The following is a 12,487-nucleotide window of genomic DNA, read 5'->3' on the forward strand; positions in this document are numbered from 1 at the left end:
CGATTTTCTATATATTACATAGCTGGCTTATATTTTTACATTATTACATTATTGTAGTCAGTGTATAAATAGTTTTTATCATATACAGAAATCGTACCAGGTGTGGTTGAGCAAAGGGTGGTTGTTGTAATTATAGTTCCATTTTGACATTTACTATGAACACAGAGATCTGGTGAAGTATATGTAGAAATTATGGTATTTGTTGGTATAGGTGGGGTTGTAGTATTCATGATGCAGCATGCTAAGAAAAAACAAAATAAGTTAGAGAGATTACTTGGCATTCACTGCTATTGAAGCATCAGCTTCACTAGTTAAAGAAACTTAATAGATGTCTATAAACAATAACACTTTAAAGTAGTGTAAGGGAAACTGGCAAGGCTGACCCAGTTAGAGCTGGGGAGCCCACCAGAGAGGGGAAATTATAGTAATTGGTCTGGGTGCTGCTGTTTAACAAAAGCTACTTTACTTCAGGTATATATTATCAATGCATATGATGCTGGAAACCCAAGGAAAGTAAACTTTACAACCCACTCAACATTTTGCCATGGTGTGACCCATGCAATCTTAAAGATTGAAAATGGCAGATGATGCAAGAACTACCATCTTATTTTTTATGTACCCATGTGTTTTTGTTATTTGTAGCACTAATGAAAGACTGGATATTATAAAATATCAAGCTGTAGACATTCATTGAAGAGTACAATTAAACGTGACTGTTTTATTAAATCTTATTCGATTTAAAACAATTATTATTGGATTGGATTTTCTCAATGTACAAAGGGCAATGCAAACCATCAACTGATGCTGGTTATTCTTAATTTACCAGAAATTAATTATGTTTTATTTTAATAAGCACAGATGCAGCTAATTTACACAGAATCCCCTAAAGATGGCAACATTTTTAGTACCTGGGTCTGTAGTACAATGCTTCATCAGGTCAGTACCACACTCACTGTAAAAGTGAAAAAAGTGAAAAAATTAAAAGCTGCTTTATTAACATTTTAACAACAAACTCATACTATAAACACATGTATAATGTGTACATGTATTTACCATGGAAATGTATGCATTAATGTGCTTATCCACTTTTTTCTCTAAAGGCAGATTAACCTTTGAGACTAACCTTTGAGACTTTTTAGTGGTTGTGCCTTTAACCACTTGGAATAAAATTCAAAATCTTAAGGATTTGAAAAGCACAAATACTTACATCCCTTCATTGTCTGGCATTGAATTAATATTTAGGGATTAAATGGGACCTGCCAACCAGGCATAAAAATTGGATAGTAAAATTCCTTTTCAAATTAAATATGAAACCAACATTATTTATAATGTATATTTATAAAAGACCCCTGCATATTATCATTTAACATCTCAGCTGTCAATAATATATTGCCTTCCATGTTTCTATGCCTAAGGTATAGCTTTAATTTCTGGATTTTCTAGATGTCACTGCACTCCCATATTCCCCCTTCCTTCTCACTGTCTATAATTGTGTAGCCTGTGCATGTGCTTCATGTCTTCCTTTAGAGTGCATACATGAGATTTTTCCACAAAATAGCACCTGTCTGTAGACTCAAATTGTGGATTCAAAAAGGATGAATGAAGGAAAGATAAATTTAATCAATTTATATAGTGTAAAAAAAGGTTTATTTTGCATGAGTAATTCTAAAATAGGATTTGTTTCTTACCGCTGCTGGACCCTTTTAAAGATTCAGTAGGGTGTTGATGGTTAGGAATGTGTTATCTAAGAAAGAATCTCACTCACTTGCTGAGAATCACTCTAGATTCCCGAGTTGGTAAATCTGACCCTAAGGGGCCCATTTAACATTGCTTGTGCTTTTTCATTTATAGGAGAGCAGAGGATTAGAAAGACAGGCACTGCAGAGGTTTGAACATAGACTATACAAGGCAGACAGTATATACTTAACATAGACACTCCTATTTACAATTAAGGTACTGTAGTGTTGGGAAAAGAAAAAAAAGATTTTAAAAGATTTTATTTAAAAAAGTAAAAAAATGCATTTTGAATTAAAGTCTTGTTTTTGACTAACAGTGAATATTGATCATTAAGAAGGGTCTGTGTATTATAAATATCAATGTGTTATAAACAAGCAAGCATGTATTTCATAATATATGTTTTAAACATTTTTGTATATTTGTGTGTATCCTGTCTTGTAAACTATGTGCCAGATATTTTGTTCTACAGTAGCTGTTTGCTTACTTACCAAATTTGACAGGGGTCAGGATTAGGTATCTGCTGTCCAATACTGTAGGTAATGTTGTTGATAATGCAGGGACAATGAGCAACACATGATGTATTTATTTCATCATAGTAAGGACGTTCAGATGGACAAGTTGGGTAACAACCTTCAGATAATAAATAGATCAACTGTAATTGTTTATAAAAAAAACTAAATCTTTATAAAACTTTAAAACAGGAAAACAAAAATACTTATTATTTCTAAAGGCATTTTGTAAAATCTACCATTTTTCATTAGCGTCCAAATACCATTCCAAATGAACAAAATGCTTCCCTGTGCAATACATCTGCCCATCTTGAGTGATTGTATCAGTGTGTAGAAGAAGTTATTCTAAAGCAACTGGATTTGCTGAGTAATTATTGAAGATGTTTCACTACTCATCTGAGCAGCTTCTTCATTTCAACTGACTTTATATGCCAATTCAGTTGAACTGAAGAAGCTTCTTGGATGAGTAGTGAAACATCTTCAATGATTACTCAGCAAATCCAGTTGCTTTTGATTTACGTCTACTAGATTGTATCAATGGTAACTCATTTCTGCTACCATGCACTGTATATGCCAGGCAAGTGATTTTCCTTTATACTTGAATAAAAATGTGTATGGTAATCAAAAAATTGTAGCATGTATAGTATTTGACCTCAAATTGATATGTGTAATATTTCTAAAGTTTAAAAGTTTAGTTAGATGTTGGGGATTTTTTTTTTTCTGCATATGTAGTGAAGTCATATGGCTGCTTCTCTAGAATGTAAAATTGATATGTGTAATATTTCTAAAGTTTAAAAGTTTAGTTAGATGTTGGGGAATTTTTTTTTTTAATTTTTCTGCATATGTAGTGAAGTCATATGGCTGCTCCTCTAGAATGTAATATTGTAATAGTTATTACAAAACCATTTTTTTTGTGGCAGGATAGTTTTAAAATTATATTTTTTCTAGGCTGGTGTCCACTAGTATTTTAATTGAATTTATAAATACAGGTATGTGATCGATTATCCAAAAACCTGTTATCCAGAAAGCTCCAAAATATGGAAAAGCCATCTCCCATAGACTCCATTTTATCCGAATAATACAAATTTTTTTAAATTTTCATTTTATTTGTAAAAATAAAACAGTACATTGTACTTGATCCCAACTAAGATGTAATTAATCCTTAGTGGAAGCAAAACCAGCCTATTGGGTTTATTTAATATTTACATGATTCTCTAGTAGACAAAGTATGAAGATCCAAGTAGCAGAAAGATACATTATCCAGAAAACCCCAGGTCCCCAGTATTCTGGATAACAGAATACCTGTAGAAGTATTTACTGGTCTGTATAATTTCTGGAATTACTTGTGTTAATTCCACACACCATTAGACAGTTGCTCAACAATTCTATTTCTAAATGTGCACTTTATAAAAAAAAGTAATGGAATGCTTTTTCTAGCATTCGCTCTTTCAGTCTCACAAGGCTGTTACATTAGGGAAATTAGAGAAATTAGAAAAAGGTGATCTAACATGTCATAGGGTAGGAGTACATCTGTAATAGATGCCAGTTTATTGTTTTAATTACTAAATAAAGCTGGAATTTTGATTTTACTCCATACGTGTGGAATGGTTTCCTCAACCACTAAATCCCCCACATATCGATGTCTACTGGAATGGAGACCAGCATGAGAAAACCAGCACACCATCAGGTGTGGACATATTGGAGAAGTGGCCATAACACGGGCATGTGAGTTTTCTTTTTTTTGGATCTCTATGTTAAATTAGAAAAAGAGTACATTTCTTTCAGCAATAAATCAAGTGCATGGATTCAGATCTTACCTTCCAGGTGCGTGACAGGTGGTGAGCGGCAGAACTTGGTGATGTGATGGTTGTGATTATTCTCTGGACCACAGGCAAAGTAGTGCCACATACATTCACTCTCATCCTTGTTATAGTAGTCACAGAATATAGCTAGAGTTGTAAAACAAAGAATAGAATTCACTCTGAGATGTGTTAATTTTCCATTGAGCTTTGGTATATGTCATCTAGGTATACAAACATGTCCTAATAAGGGCCAAACTGTAATATTTAAAGAAAAGGTATTAATTTGTTTTACGAATATTAAGGCATGATGCTCCTCACTATGGAAAGATCTCTTATTTGGAAAACCCAAGGTCTCAAACATTAATGCTACTACTAATACTTTCAATATTACTACCACTACTAGCATTAAAAATATATATGACTATACATGGATACATATTAAACACATCAGAATTTTAGGTAAGCAATGATAATATATACTCACGGCAAATTTCTGGTGTTCTCCAGTGAATACAGACATCTGCTTTAGCGCAGAGTTGAGCATAGGCAGCCACAGCAGTGCAGAAGCACTCACAGTCCCCACCGGTGTCACAGGAGCAGACATCATTTACACAAGCATCATAGAAGGGTTTTGGATCCACCTACCAAAGTACAACTTATCTCAATACATGATATTATTTTAAATGGAATGTAAACCTTCAATGCATTATTGATCCACCAATGTGCTACTAGGCTAAAACTCACAGCATTCTATAGCAAATGATCAAGGGTTAAATCATGATGGGAGCTGTAGCCTAGCAACTATGCAGATTAATTTTTAAAGGAGCACTGTAAAATAAAAAACAAAGTATTTGAATTTCAAAACCACCAGCCACATTGATACAAGAAGCTCCTCCAGTGAGATTCCTTCTTTGAAACAGTAATTTTTGATTTCCCCGCGCAGGTTAGTGTAGTTACATATGCCACACAGGCAGTAAAAGGCTAAATATACCTAAATAAGAAAAAAACCTTCCTCTAATATACTAACATAGAGGAGAATGGAAATGTTTATTTCTAATGTTAATATTGAACAGGGTGGAAACTGGGTGCAATGATGATGAGCATTCATTTGTACATTATACTCTGCTGGTTTTAAACTGATTCACATATGGTTCTGTTAGACCAGTTAAATCCAACCTTTTTTTTTTTAAATAAAAAGTAAAAAAAGCTAATATAACAACTCCTACTAAGGTGAAAAAAAATTGAAGACAAAATAACACTTAATAAAATGAACAGTGTACCTTGCTATGGCAATTTCGGAAAACATCATTGGTGATAATGTCACACTTCTTTTCAGCCCAGGATCTTCGGTGGGGAGATGCCAGGCATGGCTGGGGAATGCTGTCTGCATCAGGACAATCATTACTACGCTTCCAGCTGTTTCCAAATGGCATTACATTGCTGGCTTGTATCAATTGACTGGTCAGGAAGTCATTGTTGGCATTATCATCATAATTTCCACACAGACCACAAACTTTGCCCTAAAAAAAGGTATTAGCATTATGAGTGCTTGCATATAAAATAAAAAAAGTGTTTTCAGCTTGATCTTGTTACCCACGGTAAATTATACGTGCACAATTTTTGTTGACCATCGCTTTATAAAACACAAAACCTTCCTTACTAGTAATTATACTTACTAATAGGTATAATTAAATACATGACATAGCTTGCAGATGCTAGCTACTACTATCAAGAACAAAAAAACACAATAGTTGTGACAAACAGAATCAACATGATTCTCAATAACATACAGTAAATGTGAAGCACAGAAGAAAAAAATAAGGGTGGGAACAAAAAAAGCACAGGTAGTGTCTGCTGGTTGCAGCAAAGAGGTTGGAAAATAAAAGCAGGGCTCTATTTAATTGAATAGGAAGGGGCTATTATTGGGTCAACCCAACTATGACTTTTTGAGAACTATTCCACCAATACCAATAGCTTAATTTAAAAGGGGGGACACCAGCACATCCACAGTTCATAGTGCTATATTTAGGCAAATCAGAGCTATTTATGAGTCTTATAAAGAAAAAATATTAATGCATATGTTTAAAGTACAAATCAATATGATCAGAAAAGAAAACCAGGGCAATTGATATACCATCAGATATATGACTACAGGGCACTATTTAGATTGGTACAGTCATAATTTGCAGAAACAGCATAGATGAACCCAAAAGTAGTAGGACGGTTGGGCAGATATGGAACGTGCCTTGACTGGGATGCATTTGTTTCTCAAATTTTTTAAAATGATTTATAACTTGCATGTACAAAGAGCTAACATATTCCACAGCACTGTTCAATATAAGGGTGTCTTATCCCATCTACAAATGTGAAGAAGACAGAAGTTGTAAAACTATCTCTTCAGTTGTAGTGATATCATAATTCTCAAGTGCTTAGAAATAACTTGAAGTATAAGTAAACAATTTTTATCTCTAAAATTACTCTAAACATTGCCCATCATAACTTACCTTTCTCCCTACATTCAGTCTGAGGTAATTTCTAAAATATAAGCTAAATTCCACATCTCAGATCAGATACTTCCTGGTATAATGTGAAGCCCAACCCTTTAGTTTACTAAGCTTTACTTCTCTCTTGACCGTGAAGACAAATGGGTTTTCCTGACAAATCTACAGTCAAGCAGGAGCTAGCATGCATGCACACTTTTTTCCAAGCATGTTACTGTTGTATAAAAGACTCACTGCTCCTTCTGCTTCATTCCAGAACACAGCACATGCCTGGAGGATCATCTTCAAAAGGTTTTACACTTAAAACTGTACCTACCACTGAATTTTGAATATTATGCCCTGATGTTCCTAATCATTTCAATAATAGCACAATATAATGTAACAATATAATAATAGCATCAAACATCATTCCATTTTCCTTTATTCACTGTAACGCCCAAATAATGTATCACTGCAGCTTACGGAGAAAAAGTAGGGGGGGAAAAAATGTAGCGTAGTCTATTCAATGATGCATACATCAATTTAACCTTAAAAAAAAATCTCAATTATTCAAACAGAGGATTCAACTCAACAGTACACGGAGTTTAAGATAAACACCACAAGTACAAGTGCAAGCAATCAATCAATCAATCAATACAGTGAATATATCCTAAACATTATTTCCTATCAATAATCAGCTAATATTATGCAACAGCACAGATTTTGTTGGAAAAACACATTAGCATTTGATTTTGGATATTTTTATATGTTATAAGCAGTGGCACTCAGGCTTTAGTAATAATGAAAGAATCACAATGTCTTTAATATTCACTCATTAGTTATAAGATTAATGTTTTATGTTGGATTAAATCACTTGAGCAGGGGAGGTTGCAATAACAATCCCCCACTTAACATCAACCTTCCCTTCCCCTCCCCAATTACACCAATAGCCACACTTCAATCTGAATTCATGGATGGAAAGGCTGCAGCTCAATTTATTAATAATATATAAACTTTTAAGCAACTTTGATATCACTCCACTTTCCATTAACAATTACGTGAACATGGTAGCTTAACATTTAGCATCTGAAGGCTGCTTTGTAGTTATTAAACTTACAATAACTAAACCTTAATTAACATCAACCATTTGAACAATCCCACACCACGCCTGTGACTAAGCACTTGCCTCCAAACTTCCCACTTTCTGTGCCAAAGCCTAGCCCCAGGCCTGCCCCTCCTTACACGCACCTTAATCTATTTACCTCCTTTTGGCTCGTCACTAGGGCAGCCCTACCATGCCACCAGCCCTGCAAAAATTTTCTTTTTCTTTTTTATTCTTATCCCTCATCCAAACCCCTACTTCTCTACCTCAAGAGCTTGAGGGAGGGAAAATTGTCATCTCCCTTCAGATGTCCACATGGCAATGATTCTCCCTATTCTGTTCCTCTATTTAAACCCTTGCTTTCTCCTCCCCTTCACTACAGCTTCCCCAAACTACAAATCCCTGGAGGTCCCTATTTACCCCCGCTGTTATGACCACTGCCACTCTACCTACCAGGCTCGCTTTTCTGGGCTACTGTATTGATTGTTTTCACTTTAATCAAATTAGATATGGTGATGAACTATAATTCTGTACTATACTACATATTGTATACTTTCTGTGAAAAAACCAATATATGAATTGCTCTCAAAAACACAAAATAATTTTTCTCTTTTGTAATGTATAATTATTAGTGAATAATACACCTTATATTACCTTGTAGGAAGATGGCAGCCTGATTAATAAGGAGGTTTTCTTGTCCCAGATGAGGGAAATATCACTGCTTGTTTGAATTGCCAGGTAAAGACCCACTTCACGGACTTTATATTCCACTTGTGTTTCAGAGTCTCCAAAACCTTTCTCCATGTGACTGTTAGTCAACTTCAGTTCTGTATTCTGAATAGTGAAACAAATCAATGGTTTTATATCAAATGCATGGCCTTTCACATCAGAACTAATAAAGAATGCAAACATGGTCTTACTAAATTGCATGGTCTTACTATCCCTACTTATGTGGTTGAAACACAAACTTCAGTTGCCCATGGCATCTTTTTACTGTAATTGACATCCTCAGAGATTAATTTCAGTCAACTCTGGGTGTCTTTGATATTACTCTATGGGGGGAAGGGTTTTTTCCCATTTTTTTATTAAAACAAAGTCTACCTAACTCCCATACACAAGTTTACCTAATTTATCAAAAAATACCCAATTTCTCTTTGCAAAATTCAAAATAAAGAATTTAAAAAAAAATAAGATTGAAAAAGTTGGTGCAGGATTTTTAGAAGCTTTGGGGTATAATTAATCTCAAAAAATTAAATGAAATATCTGCAAATCGTAACTGAACATGCAACATGCAAAGTGAACAATTTTGCCTTTGTGAACACTTTGCCCCTCACATGAGTTTGCGATAGTGTGCAGTGTATATAATAAAATGTCTTAATGAAAAAGTTGTTTGCTCCATAGCTACATTCAAGCACGTGTTAAAGGTTCACAATGTCCAATTAAGATTTGCAGTGCAATAAAAGCCTAATGAAGAATATTACATTGCAACATGAATTTTTATTCGTAAAATTTGTTCTCTTTGTGAATTTTACTACATTACACCTTACAGTATGTGTCTCATTTATAAACAGTAGGCAAATTTGCAGCTGGACAGTAACAAATAGCAACCAATCAGTGATTAGCTTTTTTCAGCCAGCTGCAGGTTGAGCAATGGAAGCACTCATCTGATTGGTTGCCATGGGTTACTGCCCAGGTGAAAATTTGCCCACTGTTAATAAATGAGACCCTATGTGTTTTAATTCAGCAAACTTGTGGGTATATAATTGTAGGGGCCCATAGGGGTTAATCTGCCCCTATGGCCTTAAGGCCCTACCCTTTTCTCAGTTACCAGGCAAAATCCTGAGTAGCTCAGTGTTATTGGTCAAGAGGTGTAATGACCGCTTTCTGCCACACAATATAGTGTGTGTAAGGAGTGTCCTCTTCCTCTTTGGCTGCTGGATGGTGATCCAGCTGGGTGTGCCCAGGGGGGCCTGGGTACACCAAGGCCCAGAAAGCCGTGTGCTCTTGAAAGAAGAAGTCGGGGACCAGGAAACCCCGTGAATGAGGGTTAGCTATAGTAGGGCAGACTTGTAAAAGTCTATCTAGGAGAGAAAGGTAGATAGTGTAAAGAGAAAGAGCAGTTGAAGCTCCAACAAGGATTTGCAGCAGGGAGTAGCTTCCCAGAGGCTCTGTGTGAATGCCTCCAGTGCAGGGACCTCAGTGAAGAGGGTGTTAGGTTAGCTTCCAGCCTCGTGAACAGTGCACTGGATGGGGAGGACGTACTGAATCACTGCTAATAACCGCTAATAAAGCGCTCTTTGTTTGCATCATAAGAACCTCGTGGCGCCCAATCATTTTTTTATGCACAGTAGCCTGGGAGTTGTAGCTGCACAACATCTGTTGGGGAAATGCTTCCACTTAGCGAAGGCCCGGATCCTGATGAGAGAGTCCAATATAACCCATTCTCCTATCTTAGCTGGACATTAACTATCTGTGGTCTGGATAGCCCAGATTATTGCTACATAATTAAACCTCTTTAGTTTTAACAAATATGAAATTATGTGTTATCAGAGTTTTCCAATGTTTAATGGGCAAATCAGTTGACATTTGGAGGGGGTTCTAACCTGATTGCAGGCTTTAAATGTAATTTCAGCAATTTTCCAAATGCACCTCTATCCCAAGTACATATTCTTACTACTAACTAATATTTACACAGGAGATATGTGCAAGAACAGTACAACAGAGAATACTTACCCCTAAATATATCTTGATAGACTTTGAACATGTTACTCCAGTGGTGCCACATGGGATATTCTCTGTGATTATTCTAAAGGTACCATTTGATGCACTGTTGCCACAATAATCCTATAATGTAAATAAAAGTCATTTTAAAAAGATATTTAAAATGAAAATATGAAGTGATGCTTAGCATTACAATGTTTCAGTTTTCACTTGATTAACATTTCTTACAAAATCTTGTTAATCAAGTCCTTACAGAAACAAAATTGAATCAGCTACACAGTCCACATTTGAAATAAATGATTTTAAACTTAATTTATAAACTCTATTTGCATTTAAACTAAACAAGAAAAACATTATTAGTTCAAATATATATTCTATGCAACATTTAAGGAAGCCTTTCAATTTTTTTTGAAGCTTTCACTATTTGCATTTAAACTAGAAAACAATTACTGTAGATCCTGGCATACACGTAATTTATTTTGGCTTCAATAGTTTTTATTATTATATTTCAGATCAGGAAATGGAGGGATACAGAAGGAAAAAATGTATAAGGGAGGGATCACCACACGTAATTTATTATGTCGTCAAATGCACTTCTGACAGTTACAAAAACATTGTTCCTCTATATTTCCTCTATCCAGTCAGTTGGAATGTACAGTGCCTGGCTTATCCGTGTGCTTAAAAAAAATGTATTTGCACCGATTTACAGTAATAAACAATACTGAAAGATGTTTTTTCATGCCCACAATGGGTTCCAAACTTGCTGACTATGTAGCTATTACACTTTTGGTGGTTGTATGTTTTACAGATCATCAGAGCAGAAGAGACATCCTAGACTCATCTCTCTGCATGAACTTAACATTTGATTTGAGTTTTTCCACTTTTTAGCCCAGTAGCCTGTTATGGGAATAAAAAATATATTTGTTTCCAATAATGATCTATATATTTTATGTAGGATATGCTTGAATCCTAAAACTGTTGCAAACATACAGTATCATTAGTCAGGATATAGTTTCCTGAAACTGAAATTGCTTACCTGAGCAACTACAAATTCACAACTTCCATCAAAATCATAGAATTTCTTGTCAAAGGTGATATAATGACCGCTCCCATAGATGGAACACGATCCATAACAAGGTGTTTGTATGCATGACCAAAGCCCACTCTCGCATGTGCTGCAAAAGGAACATTATATTACAAAGTAATTCTCTATTGATTATAATTTATTATGCCAAAACATTTGAACAATGTATTTTATATATATATATATATATATATATATATATATATATATATATATATATATATTCATAAACACATATAGTACACACATAGCATCATTCAGTTTAAAGGGTAAATGGGTCTGAATGTCAACTAACATCATTATATTCCTCTTCATCTGTCTATAACTGTAAATATAATGTGAAAATAATCTCACCAGGATTTGCATTCCTCAATAAGTCTAGATCCATGATGAAACACTTGACTGTTATATGAGCAAGGGCAGGCGCTCTCATGAACACACCCTCCATTTCCATCATCAAGTAGCCCATCTGGGCACACACATCCAGAGATGCAGCCTATTCCAACCTATTCAAAAAAGGAAAAAAATAAAAAATAAACATGGAATCTGCTTGGTTTATGTGGGCTTTTAACACTGTTGAAAGATGGAGCACATGTTGTTGCAGCTGTTATCTTAATCCCACAACTAATTTTCATATATATTGTTTAAATAAATCAGCCAATGATTGTTATTTGTAAGATATCTGTCAGTACAGAACATTGGATGTATCCTCAACATGTTAAATATCTGAAATACTTTTAAATAAGCCTCTTAATTTGACATAAATTTATTAAGGCACAATAGTGCTGCCCTTATTGACACTGGACACAAAAGTAACCCTGGAGCTACCATGAGTGTCAGAAGGTGGCAGTAGCTCCATAGTTTAGCAGCACTCAATTTTGAACAGAAGGCAGGAAGGACTGAGCAGTTCTGAGTGCAACTAAACAGAAGTGCAACTACCTGCAGGGAATTTGCTAAATGAGTCCTGTAATGTTTTGATTCCTGAAACATGTAATGTGAAAAACATATATAATTAACTTTGCAGTTTCATATGCTTTTGGACTGTCCCTCTC

The 12,487-nt window shown here is 34.9% G+C and overlaps 1 protein-coding gene across 1 annotated transcript in view; it reads right to left on the minus strand.

Annotated features, from left to right (window-relative positions):
- LOC108713466 (mucin-2) overlaps positions 1-12,487 on the minus strand; it is a 44,123-nt gene that overhangs the window by 12,720 nt on the left and 18,916 nt on the right. The window contains exons 19-25 of the mRNA XM_041589611.1: positions 11,790-11,941; positions 11,388-11,526; positions 10,364-10,474; positions 8,285-8,464; positions 5,329-5,568; positions 4,533-4,689; positions 4,064-4,195 (exon numbers count right to left, since the gene is read on the minus strand). Coding sequence (XP_041445545.1) covers positions 4,064-4,195; positions 4,533-4,689; positions 5,329-5,568; positions 8,285-8,464; positions 10,364-10,474; positions 11,388-11,526; positions 11,790-11,941 — 1,111 coding nt within the window. The remainder of the gene's footprint in view (positions 1-4,063; positions 4,196-4,532; positions 4,690-5,328; positions 5,569-8,284; positions 8,465-10,363; positions 10,475-11,387; positions 11,527-11,789; positions 11,942-12,487) is intronic.

This window comes from Xenopus laevis, chromosome 4L (assembly GCF_017654675.1).
Source record: "Xenopus laevis strain J_2021 chromosome 4L, Xenopus_laevis_v10.1, whole genome shotgun sequence".
In the NCBI taxonomy this organism is placed as follows: Eukaryota; Metazoa; Chordata; class Amphibia; order Anura; family Pipidae; genus Xenopus; species Xenopus laevis.